The sequence below is a fragment of the Acromyrmex echinatior genome, chromosome 6 (genome assembly GCF_024713525.1).
Source record: "Acromyrmex echinatior isolate Ae372 chromosome 6, ASM2471352v2, whole genome shotgun sequence".
Taxonomy (NCBI): domain Eukaryota; kingdom Metazoa; phylum Arthropoda; class Insecta; order Hymenoptera; family Formicidae; genus Acromyrmex; species Acromyrmex echinatior.
The window spans coordinates 5,760,627-5,773,163 of NC_141857.1; the positions used below are offsets into that span (position 1 = coordinate 5,760,627).

The 12,537-nt window shown below is 33.0% G+C and overlaps 1 protein-coding gene across 7 annotated transcripts in view; it reads right to left on the reverse strand.

Moving 5' to 3' along the window:
- Positions 1-11,719, reverse strand: part of Sap47 (Synapse-associated protein 47kD) — a 70,705-nt gene extending 58,986 nt beyond the window's left edge. For 4 of the 7 annotated variants that reach the window (XM_087407238.1, XM_087407232.1, XM_087407239.1 and 1 more), the window contains exons 1-3: positions 11,338-11,719; positions 6,438-6,644; positions 5,790-5,890 (exon numbers count right to left, since the gene is read on the reverse strand). In XM_087407238.1, the coding sequence (XP_087263364.1) occupies positions 5,790-5,890; positions 6,438-6,644; positions 11,338-11,483 (454 nt within the window). In that variant the 5' untranslated portion in view covers positions 11,484-11,719. The remainder of the gene's footprint in view (positions 1-5,789; positions 5,891-6,437; positions 6,645-11,337) is intronic. The other 3 variants (XM_087407234.1, XM_087407233.1, XM_011069269.2) reach the window with 3 other exon arrangements.
- Between the last annotated feature and the right edge of the window lie 818 nt (positions 11,720-12,537).

A 12,537-nucleotide genomic window follows, 5' to 3' on the forward strand; every position in this document is an offset into this window, starting at 1 on the left:
CCCGCGCGTACAAATTCTACACAGAAGTGCAGATTTCATGGGTCGATGCTTCGATTCGATTGATAGAAACTATACAATGTGTCGTATGTTCCATTGTACAAAACATCTCCAATTCTACGCGACGAAATTCATTCACTCCATTTCAATTAATAAAAACGGAGATGTACACTTTCTCATTGTACTTGCATATTGTACATTTTTGAACATATGTGGGTGCTGAAAGATGCTGCAAATATCGTTTGTGCATTTAGGTAAAATGTATGTACATATCTCGGAACGTAGAGCTATTCATATAGACTCTCTCGCGGCTTCAAAGTTCATCAAATATTTCTCGACCTCCGTGCGTTTTCATGGTAATCAAATAAACCAGTCTATCTTGTTGTAATATGTGACGGTTCCAATCCCTTGCGCATTTTCAGCGAAAGAATAGGAAAAGTAATGTATATTCGAGAAAATTTCTCTTGAACGATGGCACTTAACGATTCGCCTTTGCAACTTGCTCTTTGTTCGTAAGACTGATCGGCAAAGCACTGATGGAAGCGCGATTTCCGATAATATCATTGTGAACGCTTCACCGCGCTGTACGCAAAGCCAAGTCGAACGAGCAAAGTGACCTTTTCAATAGGTTTCGTCCGAGAAAAAAACATGCAGCAAAATGAAAAATGTTATTATTACAGGTAACGGATTAACGAAGACGTTCAGACGTACAGAAAATGTTAAAAATTATATAATAATATAGTCTGTGAGAAACTTCGGTACGGTTAATATTTGAGAAGTACAAAGATAATTTTAGAAAGGGATGAAATAATATTTCTTGTTACTCCTGTATTTGTATCGTAATTAAAACAAATAAAAAATCCTGGTAGAAATGTATGCAGTTTTCCTAGATACCTATCTAGTTACTGTCTAATATTACTGTATTTCTCATTAGTTGTAACAATACTGCGTAAAAATTGGATAAGAATTTAGAGTTTTATTCAATGAATGAAACAATTTTTTTTAGTAAAGATATGAATTTTCATGGACAACTGCGCAACTATTGTCTAGTATTAATAGAGTATTATTAATTAATATTACGTCTATTTAATTACGTCTATTAATATTAATCTATTTATTGTTCAGGTTTAGTAAATGAGTTCAAATTTTATGCAACTTGTGCGCACTAATCGCAAACAAAGCATTATATCTTGGTTGGGCACCTAAGTTTACTTCTCAATCATTAAATAGAGTTAATATATAACAGTCGAGTAACTGCTCAGATAATGCAATAAAATTTCAAAACCAGGGATATCTAAAATAAATTATTACTGCGCGCGATTTATTCTAAAATGAGAATACAAACATAATCTCTCTGTATAGCAAGAAATACAAGAAAGAAAGGAGCTAGGAAGAGAATTTAAAGGAACTGTCCCTTTTCTGTACAAACAAAAAAAAAATAATTTCAATAATTTCAAATTAAAGATTATTGTAAAATAGTCTTAAAATATTTTCAAAAAAATTACCAAACAGAATTTGATTAAAAGAAATATCACAGAAAGAAAGTAAACAAATATTCAAGTTTCAGAAACACTTTATATGTATTAAAAAAGTAATGCTCTTTGATTTTACAAGCAAGGGTTCAATATATACAATATTACTGAAATAGTTCCGTGTAAAATAAAAAAAACACTTTCCCCAAAGAGATCGTGTGAAAGGTAGCTATAATTTTGAAATACTCATAGTATCATATCTCTCAAATTCACGTAGAAAAAAGTTTGTGAGATAAAGGATGTATGAATAATACAAAGGCAATTTCCGGGAGAGGAGATACACTACGGTATCACGTGCGTGAAAGCGTAAATAACCGCTCAGGGCAGAAATCGAATTTTCTGCGGGAACATGGGACGATTTAGCGGCGTGTGTAATCAAAGGACTGACGTCCGAGACAAATTAACCAGCAATTGTGCAAACCTGTGTAAACGTGAGCTAAAAGATTTTTAATTTACTGAGTTGTTTAACGCGCGATTTGTAAATCGCATATGAAATGTGAATAACGTAAAAATATTAATGATTAAGAACATTCCCTCGTATTATAGTAGAATCGCATTTATCATAACCTAGTAAACCACGTTTCATCTTCCTAAATTAAAATAACTGTGATATTTCAATAATTAAATATCTGAAGATTAAAACTCGTCCTCCGTATTTCATGTAAGATATTCAGAGAGCAAAATAATTATAAATAAATGTAAATATACAGCAAAATAAATCTGCCGTCTAAATAATCATTCTCCGGACTGGAAGTTATATGAACTAATGCAAATACTACAAAATTTTCTTCAAGAGTCGCTACTTTCGCATTTTTAGTTTCGCGCTGACAAATTTCCAGAAATGCATCGTGACGAAAAGTCTACTCGTGTGAGAGTACTTCTCTGATTCAGACAAATAAGAGTACATCTTACAAGCGAGGCAAAGAGTAACAGTCACATGCGACAACGTCAAAATCAAAATATTTCGTTCGCAAATTTATCGTGCGTTTTTTTTTCTTTGCCCAACATAATATACGTTCATTTACCCTTATGCCACTGAGCTTCTTATAAGCATCCTACAAAAAATTTTGCTTTTACAGAATGAGAGATACGCCCGTTACGCGAAGTGTCTCAACTTGTGGCGCACGAGGAAAGTGGCGAAAAAGTAATAAGATACATAAAATAGTATAAATATATACACAGAAAAAAATGTTTGATTGAATTAACGGGAATTTTAATAGAAAATGAACGATCCAGAATTCTAATTAAATGTATAAGATTTCTGATTAAATCTATTAAAATTTTAGTTAAAATAATCAACATTCAGTAGATTTAATCAGAAATAGACTTAACCAGAAGTCTATCGTTCATTTTCCATCAGAATTCCAGTTAATTCAACCAAACATTTTTTTCCGTGTACGAACAAAATAACGATAAACTCCATAGAATATTAGCATAATGATTTGTTTTCATTGAAGAAAGAAATAATTTATATTATGTTACGTACGCGCGAATGTGGAAGTGAATTTCCAAAGTGCAACGCGCCATGAATTCTCTCTGTATGAACTATGGAGCATAACAAAGCACGACCTCCTTCAAAAGAAATCATTATTTGTCGACTTGCATACTCATTGTCAGACTGTTTCAAGTAACAATAAAATTCTCAAGCTAGAATGTTAGAGAAGTATTGCTCTTACATTAATCTCAGTTTCAATGAATCTCAAATATAAAAATTCTGATGTTTGGCTGACGAATATAAAACGCGATCTTCAAGTTAAAAATTATATTCGCTCAAAAGACATTTTAGAAATCTTTAAGAGGATTCCCGAGAAATAAATATCACAATATCACAACACAATCTAAAAAATTAATAAAAATTATAAATGATTGATAATAGATACAATTATTAATCACAATAATATTTAATTATACTATTCTGTGAACGCATTCCCAAATCTCCTGCTGGCAAAGCACTGCTGTTATTTAATTCTCAATATGCACCTTTTTGCAATCATTCTAGGAAATCAAATTTCGCAGTAGAGACGAATGATTGAATATGAGCAGATACACACACATCACCGAAATATATGGGGTGCAGATTTCACGTTGCAATCGATATCACGCTTTTAACTTTTTAAATTGATTTAAAGTCAATAAGAGAGAAAGCGAGAGCGAGCGAGAGAGAGAGAGAGAGAGAGAGAGATATACATATCGTCATTTATTGAACGCTCTAGAATTAAATGACAATAAATAAAGGGCAAAGTAAGAGTCAAATACATTTTAAATTGTAACACAATTAAATAGAATAAATTATAAATAAAGAAAAATAAAAATTAAAAAAAACCAGTTTAAATTCGAATATGAAACATTACAAGTTTCGGCTACCGGATTGAATCCTCTTCAGACATTTACTTATCACAAGATCGCTGTTAAAAATTAGTTATCGAAAATGCCCGCATATTCCTTATAATAACAGCTTGAATGAGTCTTGATGTAGACATTATTCGCATATTATTGGACAGTTAAATGTGTTTCATATCTTTTGGAAAAAATCAAAAGCCATGTGTAAATTATTCAAACAAGTACGTCCATACAAGTATAAAAATCAATTAAAATGTATACAGTTTAATGGAACTCAATTATATAAGACATAGTGTGTCGATTATGATGTACGCTCGCTGATACGGATCAACACGAACTCATATTGTCCGGACATGAGTCCGTGTTGATCCGTATCAGCGAGCGTACATTATAATCGACACACTATGTCTTACATAATTGAGTTCCATTAAACTGTATACATTTTAATTGATTTTTATACTTGTATGGACGTACTTGTTTGAATAATTTACACATGGCTTTTGATTTTTTTTGTAATGTTTTATATTTGAATTTAAACTGTTTTCTTTATTTTTATTTTTCTTTATTTATAATTTATTCTATTTAATTGTGTTACAATTTAAAATGTATTTGATCTTTTGCCTTTTATTTATTGTTATTTATTTTGTATATGAAGAGTCCTTCTATCTGTTAAATGCTCTAGAATTAAGTCTTCTCAAGCGCTAAGACCATACATTTATGAATAATAATAAACAATAGAAAACCATACATTGATAACAGTAAAAATAAAAGAAAACTAAAAACAAAATTAAAAATGAAATTAAAATTAACGCATATATATAACATACAAATATACTAAATTATAAATACATTGATAACAATAAAAATCAAAGAAAATTAAAAACAAAATTAAAAATGAAATTAAGAGAGAGAGAGAGAGAGAGAGAGAGAGAGAGAGAGATAAATGCCAAAATATGCATTTTAAATATATACGTATATAAATACATATATATGTATATACGTATATTTTTCATTAAGTTTCACTTTGTACCATAAGAAAATACTGTATATGATGGATATCAGTGCTAATATAAGCCACTTTTATACAAGCTTTTCAGCATCTTCCCCTTGTATCTACGAACGAGGAATTAATTAAAAGTTTCCACCGTAATTTTCAGGAACAAGCATGGAGTTAAAGAACCGATTAATTTTTCTCTGACAGCGAGTACGCGTAAATGCCTGAAAATTGTAGTCAAAATTAGAGATAACAACCTTCGCGGATATTTTTTAAAATATTAAAGCGTGTCTAAAATGGATGTACAAGGTGTCCACACTGTTCACGAAAGGCGAAGAGTCAACATCGATTCAAACGTTCGAGATAATATATGTGGGCGAAGTTATTCGCTCAAACGTGCTTTCAATTTTGTCTATCTAAAATAGTTTAAGCGAAACGGTTTTATACGAAGCTGCAGCGATAAAGTAAGCTGACGCATGAAGCATGTCGACCCACGTTTGAAATGATATATATCCAGGAGGTTCGCCGAGGTAGTCTCGTGAAAAATACCACATAAGACGCTTTAATCTCGCGAATAACGATGTAAATGGCGTTGAAAGTGATTTCTTGATACGAATACGATGGTGACCATCAATCTTGACGATATAGTCGCAAGTACCTTTAGTACACACGATTGGGTCACTGTGTTTCGCACATATTTTTTCTTCAAAAACTAGGAGCATCAAATAATTGATTGTAATATTTATATACAATTTTTTAAATACGTAATACTTTCTAAAAATGTTAAAGTACACATAAGAATCACATAATAATTTTTGCGTATTTGTTAAAGTGATAAAAATTAATCCGGGACATGAATGACCCATCGTGTGTAGTGAAGGATCAGAAAATCATTGTGTATTAAGGATTAATACTATGGAGCTTACCGGCGCCAAAAGCTTGTTGTCCATTTTTGTCGTCAGTTGGAGTGCCCTCTAAACTCGCGGGACCGCTGTCCGCTCCACCGGTCGCACTGAAAATATTTTCCCTGTGCATTTCATCGTTTATCTGACAAGATCGAACGGGACGCTATGCTCCCGAATGGTAATAGGGTTGGATCGTTGCACATGAAATATTGGATTCCAAAAGTTTCAGTTTTGTGGAACGCTTTTATAAAATGACCATCATTCAAGATAATAGTATTATCGCATTAAAGCGACGTGTCTTTCTTACAAAAGTACGTATTTTTTAGTTTTTGATTTGTCAAGCTACAACAAATTTTTATAAAAACACAGAAACTGAAGAGATTCATATTTATAATAATGCAAAATTTGATTTATATAAACTCAATAGGTATAAAGTCAAAAACTTATGACTGACCTTTTCCATCTTAAAAATATTCAATATTTAATTAGAAAAGGATTAGTTTTTCATACAAAGACATAAAAGAGAGACATTGAATTTTTTTTTTCAATTTTATTTCTTACGTACATTTTATTTCTGCGGAAATTATCCTGTCGCAAGATATCGTTGATATAAAAGAGACATTTCATACGCAACGATCTAATAAAGCGTAAATAAAACAAATATATTACCCCCACCTGCTTGCGTCATCATCCTTGACTTGCTCGCTGACGGGAGCCTGACTCTCTTCGGGCTGAGTCTCTTCTGTTTCGATTGGCGGTGGAGCTTCACCTTCTGCAGCCCCGGCGCCGCGGCTTAATCCGGGTATACCGCCACTCAACCAGCCGGACATTTGATTCTTTACTCCAGCAAACATCTCCAATTTATTGCCTTTCGGACTGCAAGACAAAAAAAACCATGTATCTTGAACATGCTCGTTGTGAAGAAATGTGAATTTAAATGGAAATCCTGAATAAAAAGAATTCTACGACTTCATTAAAATAAAATAGATTCTATACAATGTATTTAAAAGAGAAATTAAAACCTTAAAGATTGCGTGTATTAGGAATGAACAATAAAATATGAGAGAATCATTTGTATTGATAGCGAATGGAAAATTAATCAGACAATGCGCAATGTTAAGCCAGCGTGGCTCTTTGCAGCAATGAAAACAATAGAAAATCCTAAGTAAACGCAATTCAATTGCAATGCAATTTTCTGTTTGTATATATTATAGAACACATTCAATAGATACAATTGAAAAAAGATATAAACGTCATGTAGCACGATAAACCGCAACGAACAACCGATCGATTAATTAGATTAGTGCAGAGAAATCGGATTACACGAAAAAGCGTGGGCACGGATGGAATTACAAACGCGACCTTTTTAATTACTTCCTCAAATTTAAGCGTAAAAGTTCCTCTCGTTTGAAACCTTCTTTACTACCAAAATTTAATGTCCCCCGCTGGAGAGACGTGGAAGCTTATAATTCATATGTCATGCCACACAGTAGAAAAGTAACTAATTATCAAGTCAAAGGACTTGCAGGGACAAAATTCCCATTGGTATTAATCGTGTTCGTGTTATGAATTTTGGCGGAATAGATAAGGTCAACGAGAATTTCGAAATGCGTTAGACACAAGTTTGCAAAGTCGTACAACTCAATTTACATATACGATAGGACAATAATATTCCACTTTTCCCTATTATATTAGGTGTTGGAATTAATTCGTAGCGTTTTACAAGTGATGGGAAGTACTTTCATTAATGTATTTTTTAATGCTCATGTGAAATAAATAACATTCTTTCATTAAAAACGCTACGAATTAATTCCAACACCTAATATATTCTTAGTAGACATATGCATTTCTAGAAATTATTTACATAGAGTTAACTGCAATATTTTCTTTATATGTGATTTCATTCCTTTAATAATTCGATAATAAGATACAATCATAGAAAAATCAGTTATTAATAAAATATTTCGTGCTTTATTTTGACATATATTGACATAATAAAATATAAAATTATTCAATAAAATATTAATTTTAATTCAATTTTCACTTATCTTACTTTTTTGCTCAAATTGATGAAATAATTAATTCATAAAGTTTAAACAAATGTAATTGCATTTAAAAAAAGTACGCAATTTCGCAATGCATAGTTTTTTCTTAAATGTTATTATACATTCTTCTTACAGCAATTAACTTATTTCATTATTTTATGCATAAAGAATATTAAAATAAAATAATCGAAAAATGAAACTACTATTAGATATGTATATATATATATATATATATATATATATATATATATTTTTTTTTTTAAATATATAAACGTAATAAAATATATTTTTGTAAATTCTAACTAATAATTACTATCGTATTATATAAATGACCAAAGGAATCGAATTGCATAGAGGATATCATTTCCAGTTGAAAAATATCTCGATAACGTTCGTACCATGTAAAATATACGAAAAATATGCATAGCATAAATTTTTGCAATAAATATACGTATACATATAAATATGTTGCAATAAATATTTAATTCCAATCAAATTTGTATTGGAAAGGGATGTGAATCTGTCGTGTGTGAACTGGTGGCGTTATTGCGAATGAAGTGCTCGCGTACTATACGATTTCCATTTCGCGAATTTCGTACAACTGTACATCCGTCAGGTCGATCGAACGTGGAGCATTACGAAGGATTGATTTCGTACAAGAGTGGACAGAGTGCGTTATGTGCACATTTGACATGTTGTCATTGCGCCACGCATGATTTCGCAGGAAATATACAATCCGAGAGCATAGTCCACGCGATAATCGTCGCGAAGTCGCAGAAGCGGTTCATAAGAATACTTTATTAAGACGTTTTATGAAGACGCATGCGCTCTCATATTGCACGATCTTTGGATTAATTAAAAAACGCATTACGCAACAATTCGCAAATGGATATAAGTGGAGAATTTTTTTTTAGAGTTTTATCGAAATTACATATTTTCATTTTGTGTGGCGAAAATAATGCGTGCGCGCATATGTGTGTTGAAAGGTAACCAATAAAAGATTAAAATAAATGCAATCAATTTTCTAATAAAAATTCAAAAATATATGTGCTTTTTGCTATTTCTAGATTATAAATAAAACGCCAATAAATAAAATGTGGCTTGCATTAAGGGACGATAGTATAAATAATAATGTAAATATACTCTTTAAAACTTTTAGAGTGAAATTTCATTCTTAAAGATTGAAAATTGCTTTTTGAAGACTAGTCGAATTTTCATTCTTTATAGAGATTCCACTTCCAAAAAATTTAGAAAGTAAATGTGACACGTGTTGTATGAATCATACCTCTGAACGTAAATTTTTACTTAAAACAGGCGTTTTCGCGTAGATTTAAAATAGACTATTTAAATAAAAAATTTAGCAATTTTAAAAGGGGCGAGTAAAAACGTGTAGGTTGCAACTTATCACGTTTTGAAATTAAACGTATCCGTAACAACGTATCAATACGTGAATAATAAATTAAAACTTTTAAATGAGTTTTTGCAAAAAGTTGCTTAATAAACTACGCACACATATACACACGCATGTATTAGTCGTATAAAATTAAATATAGTCCGTCGTCGAACATTTTATCGATGTTACGAATTATAATTATAATTACTGCACACGCAGTCATAGAGATGTCTGTTGTTGCAACACGTCAGGAGCAGATAATGTATTATTATTATCGGCAACTGCATCACGGTGCAGACTGTGGACGCAAAATTGCATTTGTCATGATTTTAACCGAATCGATGGATGAACATCTAAACGACCCATCCAACGCGAGATAATTCATTTGATCATCAAAATCAAAGATATGCTGTCCTCACACTGTGTTGATAATGTTGATATCAACACAAAGATCGTTCTGTTTTTGTACATTAAGTGTCAAGATAGAATAAAAGATGTTTATTTCGATTTGTGTCATCGAATGAAAAACGTCCATAAACATCGCTGTAGAGAGTTTCAAATTTCCTGAAATGTTGATTCTCCAATCCACATTCTATTTGTCAACGGCAGTTTTTCGACAACAAAGTAGTTCGCGGTAAGACAATCGATTGCCCGCCGAGAAATCTTCCTGTAATTGTATAGACGCAGATACAGTAATTTATTTATTTTATCTAAGAAAGTACTTTAAGGATAAATATCCAAAATAACAAGAGAATAATTTATGTTAAAAGAAACAATTTAAGGTATACAAAATCATAATATCGCTTTAAATTAACTAAGTATTTTAAAAAAATATTATAAAAATTAAAGTTCTATAAAACATAATAAAATATACTTTATATTTTTATTATCTCAATGAATATGTATAATAAGATTAAAATACATTATAATTAATTGTAATAAAAATATTTTTATAAGTTTTAATATTTTTTTTTTATTATTATATTATATCTTTATTCGTGATATATGTGATGCTAAGCGATTTCTGAAAATCCAATTTCGATTTCAGCACGGTGGTAAATTTCACAAAAATAAGATTTGATCAATGGAAGTAAAAAGAACGAAACGTGAACATCGTTCAGACATTAAATCCGAGCACATTATCCATACTTAAAATAAAATAAAATAAATATTTAAATTGAACAATTCGAAAAGGAGGAGCGAGAAAAACATTTTAGGAAAATACTGAAAATGCGATCAGAAAGAAGAAACGGAAGTGGGCGTGCGTCGGCGAGATCTCAACGACTATACAAATTCGGCGTCGAGAATGTCGCGATTCGCGAGATATCACCCCGTCGCGCTAGTTTACGTAAGTTGGGCGTTATTGATCTAATCACGAAAACACATTCACACCTCCCGAGGGGAGGAAGTTATGCAAGTTTTGAACACGGCGCGTTTTCTCAAAAAAAAAGTGAAGGAGAAATTACCCAAAGAACGATGTATCCCAAATGCGGGCATAAGACGTCTTGAATGCGTAATTAAGATGTCCTTCTGACATCATGCCATAAAGATCATATCTTAAGACGTCTTATGTCCCTCCATTTTTTCATTTTTAATATATATGCTGTTTGGGATCTCAGGATGAATCTGCGGATCTCCATGATCGCGAATTACTTAACTCGTTAATTCCACGTACGAGACGTGCTTACGACGACGACTCTTCTCGTTTTCATTCGCGATAATTTATTCGACTTTCGGGATCAACTCTTCCTCGTCACTCAACATCCAGATGTTGAACTTATCGGAATCGTGTAGGTTTCGAATTTTTCATTGTTGACGGAGAGATATAAGGGAGGGAAAGGGGTTTCGAGTCCACTCAAAGTGGAGTCGCGAGAGAATCGATTCGCGCATAACTTCACGGCTGACAAATTCGCGACGCAGTTCGCGAGCCGCGTACGCATAACGTTCGTATATAGGTACGTCGTGAATAATAATGACGATGTAATGACGCGTAAACGATGATGAACGGAATTCGTGATACCCGTGGCCGCGGCGGGCTAGCAGACGAACTCCCTCCCTCATCCTGCCGCCCAACGCCGCCCCGTTTCAACGATGTTGCAGGTTATGGCAGAAACACGAATGGCACACATACCTGGTATTGTTCTTTTTCTCAAGATCCGCGCTGGTCTCGACCTCCGGCGAGGTAGGTTTCGGCATATCGGGTGTCGGCTCTCCGCTGCCGTTCTCGGGCTTCTTGCCCATCCAGGTAGACACCTGATTCGTCAGGCCAGAGAACATCTTGCGACGTGCGTCAACGAGATAGAAATCTGAGATCCTCTCTGTCTCTCTCTTTCTCACTTCCTCCTTCCGATCGAACGACGACGTTACTCGCTCACGTACTCGCCGGAATAAAGCGTAACTGTCACCGAAATCCTCGCGAGAGACCGGAGTAACGACGAACGACGAGTACAACAATACACCTCGTCCGTCCTCGCGACAGCGCAGCCACGAACTGCGTAAGCAGCACGTGCACGCGCGCAGCTCGCGTTGCGCATCCGTCGCGATGCCAACGCCACCAACGGCCTTGCGCGGCAGACTCGCGAACTACCAACGATCATCGATTGACGATTCCACGCGTCGCGACGCGCGTCGCCTGATTCTCGGGGTTGATTGTGCATTTCGAAAGCGGGTGAAAATTTCAAAAGTAAACAAATTCACTGGGCATTGACCAACGAAATTATATTCTAAAAATGAATTCGCTCGTTTTTGTCATTTTTATCTTATTTTAAGATGAAAATCATAAGATAAACCCGGGAAAAATGTTATAGTATATATGGATATATTATATATATATATATATATATAATATTAATTGTATATAAAATATGTCAATTTTTTTACGTAATTTTATAAATAATTATATATGAAACATTTCTTCGGGAACGACTCCTTCATAAATTACAGTGTGGCCGCTGCGCAGAAATCGAGCTACAATGGTCGATGATGAGATAATGCGCAAGATGATTTTTTTAGATAATAAATGCTAATTATCCAGATAATTTTCCAGATAATTATCCAGATAATTTTAATCTGCGGTGAAAACCATATTTATTGATGCAGAAATGATGGGTGATGCGACAAAATTGATATATAGAGTTGGTCAGAAAGTTCGTGCCGTTTTTTTTTAGCACAAAATTGTATTTACAATATCTTCGTCAAAAATAAACGAAATTTAAAAAATAGTTTTAAAGCTTGAAATCTCTACTTTCGAAATATTACTATGTTTTTTGAGATTCTGTGAGTTTGATCATTTTTACATACAGAAAATGATTTGAAAAAGATGGAAAATTTT